This window comes from Perissodus microlepis, chromosome 9, assembly GCF_051167445.1.
Source record: "Perissodus microlepis isolate ML-2025 ecotype Zambia chromosome 9, ASM5116744v1, whole genome shotgun sequence".
Classification (NCBI taxonomy): Eukaryota; Metazoa; Chordata; class Actinopteri; order Cichliformes; family Cichlidae; genus Perissodus; species Perissodus microlepis.
In genome coordinates, this window is record NC_140469.1 from 13,975,896 (window position 1) to 13,989,349 (window position 13,454).

At 43.9% G+C, this 13,454-nt stretch overlaps 2 protein-coding genes across 2 annotated transcripts in view; both read right to left on the reverse strand.

Annotated features, from left to right (window-relative positions):
* bmi1a (BMI1 proto-oncogene, polycomb ring finger a) overlaps positions 1-6,383 on the reverse strand; it is a 10,464-nt gene extending 4,081 nt beyond the window's left edge. Inside the window, exons 1-6 of the mRNA XM_084939125.1 lie at positions 5,996-6,383; positions 2,176-2,311; positions 1,833-1,929; positions 1,353-1,408; positions 731-778; positions 436-544 (exon numbers count right to left, since the gene is read on the reverse strand). Coding sequence (XP_084795251.1) covers positions 436-544; positions 731-778; positions 1,353-1,408; positions 1,833-1,929; positions 2,176-2,287 — 422 coding nt within the window. The 5' untranslated portion in view covers positions 2,288-2,311; positions 5,996-6,383. The remainder of the gene's footprint in view (positions 1-435; positions 545-730; positions 779-1,352; positions 1,409-1,832; positions 1,930-2,175; positions 2,312-5,995) is intronic.
* Positions 6,384-7,586: 1,203 nt separating this feature from the next.
* Positions 7,587-11,708, reverse strand: commd3 (COMM domain containing 3). The gene is made up of 8 exons (XM_084939126.1): positions 11,528-11,708; positions 10,548-10,659; positions 9,393-9,456; positions 9,248-9,282; positions 8,610-8,670; positions 8,473-8,529; positions 8,289-8,342; positions 7,587-7,750 (listed from the first exon to the last, which is right to left on the reverse strand). The coding sequence occupies exons 1-8, from the start codon at positions 11,664-11,666 to the stop codon at positions 7,691-7,693; spliced, it is 582 nt and encodes a 193-aa protein (XP_084795252.1). The 5' UTR covers positions 11,667-11,708; the 3' UTR covers positions 7,587-7,690.
* Between the last annotated feature and the right edge of the window lie 1,746 nt (positions 11,709-13,454).

The following is a 13,454-nucleotide window of genomic DNA, read 5'->3' on the forward strand; positions in this document are numbered from 1 at the left end:
AAGTATTACTGTAGTCAAGTATTTTGGCAAATTCCAAACATTAGAATAAACTTAAAATAAAGTCTTGAATATTATTTTATAATGACTGCAAAGGCAGCTAAAATTTACACACTATTAAAAAATAATTAATTAAAAGGCATTTGAATACAAAAACCAAAATCTGTCATATTATACGCATGATCCTATTTCTGTTCATTACATCACACTGTGGGTAGGACATGTCATATTTTGATCTATAAAACATGGTACCAGCGTCAGTTAAGCTGGTTTTGATGATTCTAGAGCAGAATGATAATATCGGCTATAGTGGAGCAATATCTGTAAGCGTATCATAACAGCTGTATCTACTAACGAGAAACCTCTATAAATATTAGATTTTGTAGTCTTTTAGGAACAACTATTTTCCATTTCCACGTATTTTTAATACAAGCGTACCTGCTTTGATCAAAGAACTCAATAGAGAGGCTGATGATCTCATCGTCTGTAATAATTCTCTTGTCCTCATCTGCTACCTCTCCACGATCTTCATTTGTTCCATTTGACGCTATAGAAACACACACATGCACGGCTGGATGTGAGGGCGGGTTTATATGTTGCGTTTACAGCACAGCAGACTCTCTGAAGCGGAAAATATTTTGCCAAAAGAAAGAAAGAAAGAAAGAAAGAAAGAAAGAAAGAAAGAAAGAAAGAAAGAAAGAAAGAAAGAACGAACATTTTCTTTCTGACTCACCATCTACGGGGTGCTCTGCGTAAAAGTCTCTTCTCCTCTTCATCTCATCTGAAGACATTCAGAAAGGCGTGTTATTACCAATCCATTCACTTTCACTTCCCACTATTACCTTATTTCAGAAACCATGTGCCAGAGTTCTCAGCGCCCTTAATATTGTGACTTCCAGGAATAAATATTTGTCGAAACACAAGAAAAGCTGGATTAAAACTGTGGCATCGATGTGAGAATTCATGGAAATAATGATTTGATTCTCCTACATTTCTGTCTTACAGATGGGTGATATGAGACATGACCCTGAAAACTGTTTTGCTTGAACCTGCCTCAGTTTGTTTTAATGAACTTCTAGTGCTCGCAGCAAGAAAAGCAGACAGATTTGATGACCATAACACTCAGCGTCATCCCAATTCAACACACCTCTGCACTTTACAACAAATAATTAACTGTCAAGCTGAAACTTCAAGTTTTTCAATGCAAAGCTTTCCACTACACAACATACACACCATATCCAAATGCAATTACATATACCCTCATCGGTAATGTTCATTTATTCTTATTTTAATATACTTGCAGAGACAAATTTACGTGCAAAAGTCAGACTGAACAGTAAAAATGCGACTCTTACTTTTGAAGAGGCCGGGGACCAGTTTGTACACAATGTCCTGTAAAGTTTTGTCAGACCTAAAAAGAGAGAGAGAGGAAAAGAAACTTCAGTCAAGTATTTAAAACCAATTCTTGTCTGAAAAAATAAGACCAGTATTCATCGCTGTGGAAAACCTCAAACATGTCATGTCGCCTACACGCCTACATGTGTTTCTCATGTCTGAATGTTTAAAGCAGAGGCTGATTCAGCTGTTTAGTGGGGAACCCGCAGAGGGAAGGAAACCGAAAACAAGTAATGTATTCGCTTAAGATTGCAAAGGCAGAAAATATACGTTCTATACTGTTTAAAAAGAACAGAAAAATCATATTTAAGGGGTTAAATTCAAGCCATCGGGCGTCACTAAACTTTTAGAACCAAATTTATATGGGCCCTGAAAAAGGTAACAATAACAACGGGGGCAGCTGAGCAAAATGCAGAGAGCATGGTAAGCACAGTTCTCACCTAATGTTGAGCAGTGGCTTGGTTTTGTGCACTTGTACATCACAGATGGGACAGTATTTGCTGGTTTCCAGATAGCGCACAATGCACATCTTGCAAACTGCAAAACACAGAAGAAAAAAAAAACTGTTAATGTCTGATGAGATCTGAAAGCATTTCCTGAGGAGCCAAATTTAGTTTAAAAGAGAGCAAGAGCAAGAAATACATTTTGCAGCACTGAAAAAAGAAGACTGGGAATGTTTAAATTTAATCCAACATATCTCACAGTTAGCAGCTTCGGGTGATATGAGCTGATTTTGACCCATAAAAAAATTAAATGAAATGAAATTAGACGAGTTTTGCTCACATGAATGAAGACATTCGATGATGGTGGTTGCATCTATGAAGTATCCTCCACACAGGACGCACATGAGGTGAGGGTTGAGCTCGGTAATCTTTATCCTGGTCGTCCGATGCATGTTGAGAGGAAGGAACAACAATCCCTGCGCGCAGAAGGAGGACAGGTCAAAACAAAAGCACGCAGAGGTTTGTCAACGCACGGCGGACCATTTGGACGAGACTGCTGTTTGCTTGGACTGTGATAAAGCAACATCAACCTTTATGCCGATCCAGAAATAACCAGAGGGAAAGATGGTCGTTGGCAGATTGACAGGCAGCGGCGAATAATCATAAATCAATCACTTCCGCTGAGATCGATGGAGCCGTGCGCTCCCCACTTTCCTTCGCCTTAGCTCAGCATCTTTAATGACATAGTAGGGGCAGCAGCGGTCGAGCTTTGAGGAACCAAATCCGGATCGAAATCTGAGGCACGGCACGGGAATATTGACCTCCCGCAACTTCAGATTTGCGCGCACTTTTAAAAACATGGATGGTTTAAACTCTAAGCGAAATCGAAAACGGTTTAAACCAAGAGCGCAAATGTGGGGGTAAAAACGAAAACCTATGCGAGACAATGTGAAAAATTAAATAAATCAGACCCAGCTAGCACCGAAACCTTTAGTTAAGTGGGTAAACCCCTTACAGGGTTGCCATGTTCTGTGGGGTTTGGCGAATTTTGCCAATATTAGTGGGCTAATGTCGTCCACACGGGCGCACCGGGGTGACTGGGTGAAAGTGTGTGTGTGTGTGTGTGTGTGTGTGTGTGTGTGTGTGTGTGTGTGTGTGTGTGTGTGCAGGGGGGTGGGTAATATGAGGCACTCACTCACTGCGTCAGGTGTGCTACACAAGCCACGGGGAAACCTGAGCGTTTCTATGGCAACCCCGTTTGCTTTTTTAGCCCACATGGCTCGTCGCCAGTGACCAGAACAACAGGATGTCTAAACAAAAACAACACGGCGAGCCGTGCCGGTGTGCAGAGTGGGAACGAGGAAGGACAGAGTCTCCGAGTCCCTCCGTGCACACACACACAGCCGCTGGGCTGCCAGGCTGCCGACAGCACGGCTGCCATTTTGTGGAGGAAAAAAAGAAGCATGTATCGGTTCAACGGGCTGCGGGGTTTCCTTCTAACGGGGGCGAATGAAGCCCACCCCGAGGTGTTTACACGAGCTTTATGTATCTGTGAGCCAGACACAGAGGAGCGTACGAGTCCGACCGGGAGAGAGAGAGATCTCAGCTTTATTTTGATTCGCTTTGCGCTTTTTTCATCAACACCGCGCAGCACCAATATGGCCAGACGCCAGCGACTGCGCCGAAGTTGAGGCGCACGCTGGGTCATTACAAACCATTTATTCTGCGCCATTTCCAGTTCAAGCACCGCACAGTCCATGTATCAAACACGAATGTCGAATGTAGGCTACACTCTGTGCTCGAGTGCATTTCAACAAAAAAGCGAGGGCATGTAGAGTAAAGTCACCAGATGCCAAAGGATCCCGGTCTTCAGATTTTTATCCGGTAGTTACGATCCGGTGGGCAAATTGGTCTCGAAAAAGATGACCAGTCTGGCGCACTTTTTTGGTTTTTAAAGTTGGACTTGTAACAATTATCGCGGCTGGGTGCTGTCATTTTTTATTTTTATTTTTAATTTAATGCAATCATTAAAAGTCTATCCGGGGTAAAGAGTGAATATGAGCGGGTGACCCCTCTTTAAACGCTGGATGAGAGCCAGCCTGCCCAGCTCGGAACCCACACTGTTACTTTATGGAGCCACAGTCGGCACCATGCCCGAGTCCCGGCTGCTTTTCAATGCTTCAACCGACCTCTCCTTGGCCGCCTGTGAACAGACCACTGCGGGCAAGTTTGGACAGCAAATCGGTTCAAAGGATGCCTCACACACGGATAATGATGGATAATGCCTACATATATGCAGGGAGCCTGTTGCGCCATTAATCGATTGGCTGGTGTTTGGACAACTGCTTTCCCCTCTGCCAGGGTGTGTGTGTGTGTGTGTGTGTGTGTGTGTGTGTGTGACCTGCCTGCTTACTTTATAAGACTTCAAGTCAGGTCAGCCCAAGAAATCCAAAATAAAGTTAATACGCTTTGGGAACGACTATTGCTGAATAGCCAAAAATCAAACAATACAGTCTGGATTCAGTTGGGAATACGCTGAATGCAGAGGTTTGTGCACAACACGGGCTTTCCTCTTCTTTTTTCTTTTCTTTTTTTTTTTTTTTACTGATAATTTGGCTTAAGCTGTAGCTGGTGCTGACAGCAGGCCATCAATTATTTCTCCACAACTAGTACATCTTAAATTCTTTCAAACAAGACACGTTAAATTGGGGATTTCCATCGGTTTCTGTAGTGACCCGTAAAAGCCGTGCTAACCTAATTTATTCCCAGACGAGACCAGTTCCTCTTGTAAAGCGTTCACCTCTTACATGTAGATCAACAGCAGCTGGAAATAACCCAATTTTAAAAAAAAACTGGGATGGCAAAAAGAAAAGAATGAGAAGAAACACATCAGTCGCTGTGAGTTCATTTAGAAAACCGTGGCTTAAATAGCTCCTGATTAGAACTGACCACAGGACTAAAACGTATCAAAGGAATTACGTTTATTCCGTGTAAATGCCTCCCTACTCAGTGGATGTACTCCATCCAGTCTGCTGGGCTACATGATCGCTCCTATTCACACACATGTGAGCCTGTCAACCTGCAAAAACCAAGCGGGTGGTGGTGGAGTGTGTGTTTCGGGGGGATAGATTCATTTAACCCATTATAAGTGCACACAAGGTCTACACCAGCGTTCATGGGTAAAATGATAATTTTTTACCCCCCCTCGCTCTCTACAGAGGAAACACTAGCTTGCGCCCATCACCAGACTGGGAGCTACAGTGTGCGCCAACACACAGACCGTATAAAGGTGGGAATTATTGCGATCCATAATGAGCTTTTAATTGTCAAACAAACAGTCTGTGTTGGCTACAGCTCATGTGAATTTAAGTGGAATTACCAGAGCTTCAGACTGCCTGGAGTGGCACAGCCACTCCTTTGTAGTCGCCAATTTTTTTTCTCTCTCTCCCTTCTTAATTTCTTCTTTAAAAAATAATAATAATAACCATCCTTCCCACTCAGGACAAGCACACACCAAAACGCAAACAGCCAGTTGTAGTCCGTATACGCGTTTAACGACAATCCAGTGTTTACAAAGCAGCCGTCATGAAACATTTATGCTCGGTGGAAACGGTTTGCCTCCCTGGCACGTTCACGGGAGCGATCCAAGTTAAGTTAATAAATCCAACATCCGGTCACGTTCACCGAAAACCAACCTGCCACCCAATTCCCATCACCCCAAAGATCCAAACTCTATAAAATGAAGACTCTACGTGGAAACACGAACGCAGGGGGACCGTTTGAAGCACTTGCTGCTCCTCGCATCGCAGCCAACACAGTCTGGTTCGCCTCGGGTCTCCCACTTTACATAAATCCCAACGACGCAATGCAAACCCGAACCGTGACCAACTTATACGGACGCGTAACTGAACGATAGGAGAAGCAGGAGCGAATGTGCCCGACCCTTAATTGGCGTTTATAGCCGAGCGGGGAACATCTTTTGCGGGGGGGGAAAGTGGTGCGCAGACCCACACACGGGGCTCCACGTCGGTGATCGCTGCAGCCACCGTTGAAAGCTCCACATCCACCGCTGGACGTAGCGGGGGGAAAACACAAAGACACAAAGCCCAAACCTCGCCCTTTCGCCCCGTTAGTTAGAGACGATATCGAAGGAGACGTACCTGAAGGTTCGGCCGGGAATCGGTGGGCACCGAGGCGAGTAGACAATGAAAGTTGGGAGGCGATCAGCAGAAAATGAATAGGAGTAGAGCCGCCATCTTGAAGCAGGCTGCAGACGCTGTCAGTGGCGGAGAGCGCACGGCGGACTGGAGCGCATTTCAGATGTGCGAATAAAAACTCCCCGTTTCCTCGGCGATTGCGCGGCGTGTGCGTGTCCGACAGACGCCTTCAAAGAGATCCCGGTCCTTCGGCTCCGGCTCGGAAAGCTTCCCACTTCGGCACCGATAACTTTGCCTCCAAAATATCCGCTTCGCCCCCCAGTAAAACGCAGCAGTGTGTGTGTGCTCCGTGGAAACTGACACCGTCCCCAAAATGGCTTGTAGTTCGACCGCCCCGCTCTGGTCACGTGGTCTGGTTGCTTAAGGGTGCCTAGAAATTACTGTCGGTGTATGCTGTTTCTACTAATCTACGTATGTGCAAAGTAGCAAAGACGTGAAGGAAAAAAGGCTGATTTACACGCGATGGGCACGTTTTTAACAAACATATCTTTATTTTAGCGGTTTGTGCCTTTTTCTCGACTTGAAACGACACCGAGAAGCTGCTTAAGGGCGCTCACAAATTACTGTCGGTCTATTCTGGTCTTTTTTTTAAGTGTGACGCATGATTTAAAATAACACACGGTGCACATCCATGCAGCTTGGGTCGCTTTTCAGCACGACGAGGCTCAATATGTCCTGATGGGTATCCAAAATTTAAAAGAAAAGAAAAGAAAAGAAAGAAAGAGAAGGGCACAATGGTTGGAGCAGGCAGATGTAAAAAGTAGGCTATCGGTGTGCCCTCTCTCTGATGTCAAAAATAACAGCAGCAGCACACGCGCTCGCACAACTTCGTGTCGTTTTGACCAGCAAACGCATCAAAGTCTATTGAGGTACCAAGTGGCTGTATTATTAATCTATCCAGCTCATTGCTTTGAAGATCCCACGCACTTGGTGGAAAATACGCCAATATGACAAATGGCCCTGGTGTCAAACCTTTGTCACAGTCTGTCCTGACATGCTGTGCAAAAAAGAAGAAGAAGAATAAACTTCCACACTTGATGAATTGGAGCCTTAACCCTCCGCTGAAAACGATGGCATCTCGGATGTTTACGGAATCCGAGCCGCCGTGCTGCTTCAGCTGAGGAGCTTTGAACTTTTCAAGCTGAGGTGGACGCAAAAAATCTCGGGGAGCTTTATTTTTGTTTGTTTGTTTTGTTTTGTTTTTTAGTGAATGGACTAAAATTCTTATGACGCGAGAAAGCCGTAGATCTCTGATAATAGCCTTTTAAAAATAGAGATCTCAAGAAAGGCTGGGCTGAAACTCTTGTGGTAACAAATACTTCGAGAGAAAGAAAGAAAAAAAAAAGACACCGCTGTCGTGCAGCTATGTCAGAAATCCTACACAAGCTGTTTAAACAACGCGAGGGTGTAGTTTCTTTACTGTACACACGTTCAAATTAATCTTTTAATAAAATATTTTTTTTCCAGTCCTAAAGGGGAAGTTCTTGGGAGACGTGTAACACACCAAAATCCTGAAATCAGTCAAAGAACAAAGAAGATTTTATTTATTTTATTTTTCTTTCAAATACATTTGTTGGGTTGATAACACACGTGACACATCAGTGGCAGGTATAAAGGGGACGAAAGTGGACACAAGCTTCACATCTGACTGGCTTTCTCCATAGTCTTGGCAGCGTCTTTCAACTTCCCCACCAAATCCTGAAAAGGCAGACACCGATCAACATTTATCCATTTATCTAAAAAGATATATTATTTATGCACAATGATTAGACTAATTTGCGACTTTAGATTCAGGCTGATTAGACTGAAGATGACTGAGGGCTTGCATTCATCCATTCATTACAGAGCCGCTGATATCAGCAGGTCTGTGATTTTATAAAAGGCACTGCTGATGTTTCCACAATGATTACAAAACATTTTTAACCTTTTTCTAGTCTGTTCATTATTTTCTGTTAAAGTGAGCTGCAGTAAAGGATGGATCGTAGCGCTTCTGTCTCAATCAAAATCAGAATCCGTGAAGAAAAAAATAGCTACCGCATGGACATAATATTACAATTTCCCATGTTGACTTTTTTCCTGAAAGATCCACACCCATTTCGATAAGGAGAGCTACCACAGAGCAATAAGTTCCGTGGTTAGAGTGTTTAGGACTGCTAATAAATGTGACTGTAGTGCGTAATGGCACAGGTACGACGCAATTGCGAGACAATTATCCACCCCAAGAGTTTTCCTCTACCTGGAGCTGCTCCACTGTGCAAGTAAAGTTGATGTCCTCTGAGGATCCTTCATTCTAAAAAATAATAATAATAAATAAAGGAAGGAAGAAAGAAGGAGCAAACATAAGCGTCCTGTTACCCATTGAAATATACCAGACTTCATATAAATGCTGGAAAGTAGAAGAGTAAAGCTGCGGCTGTTACCTCAGTGTTCAGTGATATCAAATAGAAAGAATCGTTGACTTTATCCACCTGCCCGTTCTGTGGGAGAAGCAACATTTTAAAAAACACACAACAAATGATATACCGCTAACAGACAGAAATTAGTCTCGCGATCTCACCTTCATGTGGTACTCCAGGCGCCACGAAGCGTCGGTAATGTGAGGTAGACCCCTTCCTATGCTATAAGAGAAAGAAAGGAGAGACTGAGTCGTCTTTGCTTCTGTAGAAAATATTGCCCATTCATTCGGCGAGGAGGCAGAGAATTAATGATATGACCAAAACTCCTAAAAAACTCTTAAAAACTCTTAAAGTTGCGGTGCGTCACAGGGGTTTTACGCATCAAGTGATTTTCTGCAGTTAAATCCGTTTGCATATATGGTGGCTCTTCTACAAAAAGCTGTTTGTTAGCACGTCATAAATCCACATTTACAAGTCAGTTAATCTTGGCGCGGAGAAGCTTAAATACTGACTAGAACAACAGCTCGCCTCCTCTTCCTCCCACGTTAGCACATCGGTTCCAGACCTCGAATATCCAGTTTTGAACGTGTCAAATCATTCGGTTAATAATTGTGCAAATTTGCGACTCGAGTTTTACCAAAACAATTAAGTAATTAAGAAATAATAAATAAACAAACAAAGTCTAGGCAATAGTAGGCTGTGATGGCATCCCCAGAGAGCGAAGCAAACACCTTAAAATAACATGAGCCCCACAAATCTCTTAAGCACTGCCAGCTCGAACCACGCAGCGATGCCTTACCTTGCTAAAAGACGCTCCAAATCTTTTTTATGTTTCTGCAAAACAAAACAAAAAAGCACCAATTAGCTGCTGGCAAGTCTGCCAAAAAAAACAGAAGGAAAAAAAAGGATGAAATAAATGCGTCCTAGTTTGGAATGTAGGCTACCTGGTATGCGCTGTAGAATATTTCTGTTCTGTCTGCGCTGAATGTGAGCTCTTCAAGGCTGGAACTGAACGGAGAAGACAATACTTTAAAACGCAGCTGGTTCCCAGAAAGGAAGTCCACTTAGACAGCTTTACATAAAGCAGCAGGGAGTTCATATGGAGATAGCGGAATTGCATGCATTCCCTTCGTCATCCAATTCCAAGGAACAATTAGTTTAATTCAGCTTGTTGCACAGGTTCTGTGAGCAGACTTTGAAAACCGACTTTCTTGCAGTTAAGACTGTGGAGAAGCAATGAGTAAAATATTATTATTATTATTATTAATAATAATAACAGTAATAATAATATAATAATATAATAGAACTCTAAAGCGTTTGCAGCTTTAAACTAACGCTTGCTTGTTCGGGGCATGCGTACAGTTCATCCTCTACACCTTGAACATCCAACACCACTTGGATCAAGTGGGAAAAAAATCTTCAGCTGAAAAAAATACACAAAACAAAGAGGAAAAAATGCTACATATGAGAAACTCGTGAGATGTATAAATAATACCACAGATCCAAGTATATCAGCGTAACTACAGCATTAATTTGCTGGAGACATTATGGCTCCACTGGCAGCTTGCAAGCTCCTTCACTCCAAGATGAGAATAACTAAGTCCTGCTACACGAACAGAATATCCCATCGAGCGTCAGAACTTCAACGGATGCTTTACTAAAACCCCGAGTCGCTTTGTTCTACAGTAATTATACATAAAGACCACAAGACCACACTTAAAAGTCCCCTTGGAGGTGGATTCTGGAAGTATTGTCTCCTTGCATATTGTAAGAGGCATGAAAACAGCGCGGTTTTGGCTCAACGTCATGAAATGACCTGCTTGTAAATAGCGCGCTACTTCAGGTGCTTCGCTTAGAAAGGGTTAGGTTTGAGGTCAGGGTCAAACAAGGCGACACACACACACACACACACAAAGAAAACAAAAGAAAGTGTAGGCAGTGTAGGCTACAGGATCCATCTGTATAATAAGGACAGGCTGTTACGTGTGTTATGGGAGGGAGACTCTCATGCGGGCAACAGATAAGGTTGTTTGTGTCCAATTTATAACCACCACCTGCACACAGGGTGGACAGTAAATGCTCTGTGTGCCGTCTCGTACCTTATCGTGGACTGGTCTGCGTTTTGTTTGACCGCCTCCAGTATGAAGGTGACGGCAGCTGTGTGGCTCTGCTTCAGCAGGATTTGGTCTATCTGGTTAAACTCGGGATGATCTGAAATGACAAAAAAAAGAAAGACGGAATGAGGAATGCTGCTGTTACAACATTCTTACTGGGCGGAACAGAGAAGCCAATTCGTGTACGTCTGATGCAGGGTCCATATACTTTGGTTTCTCCACACTGACGCGCAGAATGGAAATCATTGATAATTTGCATGTGAATGGGGCCCCCTGTGCTGCATCAGCCTGGGGTGGGGTGGAGGGGATGGGGGGTCCTTTGTTTGTTTGTCTAGTGAGTACTTCACTTTCTAAATAATTCCGCCGTAAAAATGAGTTTGGGTGCCGCAGAGGTTAGACGACACATGGCCTGTGAAAACAGCTGAAGCAGCTGTGATGAAACTAGAACCTACATTGCGCAAAAGTCTGCTGTCATTTTGCATCATTTATATTTACAAGACAAATTCGAGCCGATTAATAGCATCAGCATGCAGGGCGCTTCGCCGGTCTGCTAAGAGCGATTACAGCCGTCAATCGGATGTGTGTCCGAGATCAGATCGGACTAATAGAGTCTAAAATGACCATCGTGGTCTTTCTAATACTCCGAGCGAACTTGATGCCAGTTTAAATGACAAAAGGGATCCCGAGTGGCCGTGTGTGATTGTGCGACTGCTGCTGAATGCAAAGCAGGCAGCTCGAAAAGACTCGGATCGCTTTGAAGCAGCTGATGGGCGGCAGGCGGCCACTCGGACTCGTGAAATGTCTTAAAATAAACGCAGGGATCCGTCGGGTTAATTCGCAGCGCGCAGCAGAGCCGTAAAAATCCGCAAACACCGAGGCAGCTCCGCCGCACGCTCACACCCGGAGAGAAACCGGAAGCAACAGCGGAGACAAAAGCAGCGGCGCGCGGAGAGGCAGCAGCTCACCGAGGACTGTGGGGTCGCCGTGAGAGGAGAGCAGACTCCGGAAAGACACGTCCACCAGCACCTGGAAGCTGCCGTGGTCGAAGACGGACTGGTCTGCTAAAGACTGTAGCCCTCTCTGCACAGACTCAGACAACTCCATTTTGCAAAAGGGTGACCCACGACATCAGACCACGTGACGGATCAGCTGATCTGGAGAAGCAGAGGGCTGTGGGAGGTTATAGGGAGAGAGAGGCAGACTCGGGGCTGCTGAATGGGGAAGACACAGCGTATTGTGGATCTCCGAGAAGACGTTCATTCATTTATTGTATTAATCTAGGTTTGTTGTTTAATTGTGCGATTCATCACTGCTGTTTTATCCTCCAGCCGGATCAGTGATATACAGAACAGCGAAAGAATAAATAAATAAATAATAACATCTGCGACCCCCAAGCTTTTCCATTGTCGGTACCACGGATACGTTTAAACGCTTTGCCACGCAGTTTTATTTAGATTTGTACCCTATATCCAGTGTAATCATCCCCATAGCTGGTTTCTGACTGTGGGATTTACCGGGTTACAGTTGTCCCCGGTATTAACTAGACCACTAGACCTCCAAGTATTCACACATACCTCTCCATGAGCAATATTATCCACAAGGGTTTAGCAGCGATTACACTGACACTGGGATATTGGGTTTATGACTTGCTGCCGGTCAGTACTGCTCAGTTATTTAGCCAGATACACAAAGTACGGGGCGGGAGTCTGTGGTGAAGTGCAACACAGGGTAGGTTAAAAAAAAAGATTTTTAGGTCATATCCTCCCGAGAAAAGAAGAAAAAATAAGCTTCCCATTGAACTTGTTTGTAATTCCCTGCCACCCAAACACATGAGATATCAATGGAAAGCCCAGGATGCCCTATTTAGTAAATCAGGACTTAGTAGGGTAGCTCAAATAAGTCAAAATTATATCTAGACCAGAAACAAATGTCCATTATAGAGGACACAAATAAATAGGCTGGTTCTAGGGAGGATATAGATCATGTAAGGGAGATAAGGGTGTGGGTGTGGGGGTGAGATTAAGCATTTCTAGTTTAGATAGCAGAGACGTGGATCGTGTCAGATGATGTGCAACATTATCAACATCTTGTAACACTTCGTACAGCTGTGCTACAGTGTGACTTTGCATGCTGTGCAGTCCAGCCGTCAGAGCGAAGACACCCCCACTCCTTCTTCATCATAACTCTGTCTGTATTGTATTAGTTCTGATATTTCTACATCGTGTCTAATCTATTAATTGAGAACGAGCACAATGCCACCGTCTTCCACCCTCTGAGGTCGGGACGGACCAGGATGAGCAGATGCGATCGTGGGCGACTTATTGAGGTGTGGACTGTGTAATATTGTCATTGTATTATCAAATCAGATTTACCGCACTAATTATTGCTATATATATCACGGTGCATACTTTTATTCGTTTACTCATTCAGCGGTTTCCAGGATCTTTTTTTTTTTTTGCACAACTTTACAGTTATCTAAAGCAACCATCTGATTTGCACAGCTGGGTTCTCATGCTAAATCTAATATACACATCCAGATAAACAGATGAAACGAGGGTCTTTTTACGCCTTCGAGACGTGCATGGGCATCTTCACCCACTTCGCATTTGAGCTGGCATTACGCATTTCTTTTTGGGGCAGTTACTCTACACAGCTCATATTTGCTCCCCGGTGCTCGCCAAAGCATTTCGGTCAGGGCGTTTAGTATTTATTACATGTGACGTCTTTCTTTTTTTGCGCGTGTCGGAAACTTCCTCGCTCAAGCCTCGAGGCAGTCATGAGGTGAGCCGTAAATAGGTCACTTTTAAATTTCCATTATGAGCCTTAAATATGTGGAGTCGGTGCGTAACGCAGTCCAGGCTTGGAATCCAATGAAAAGTATAAATCTGAAAA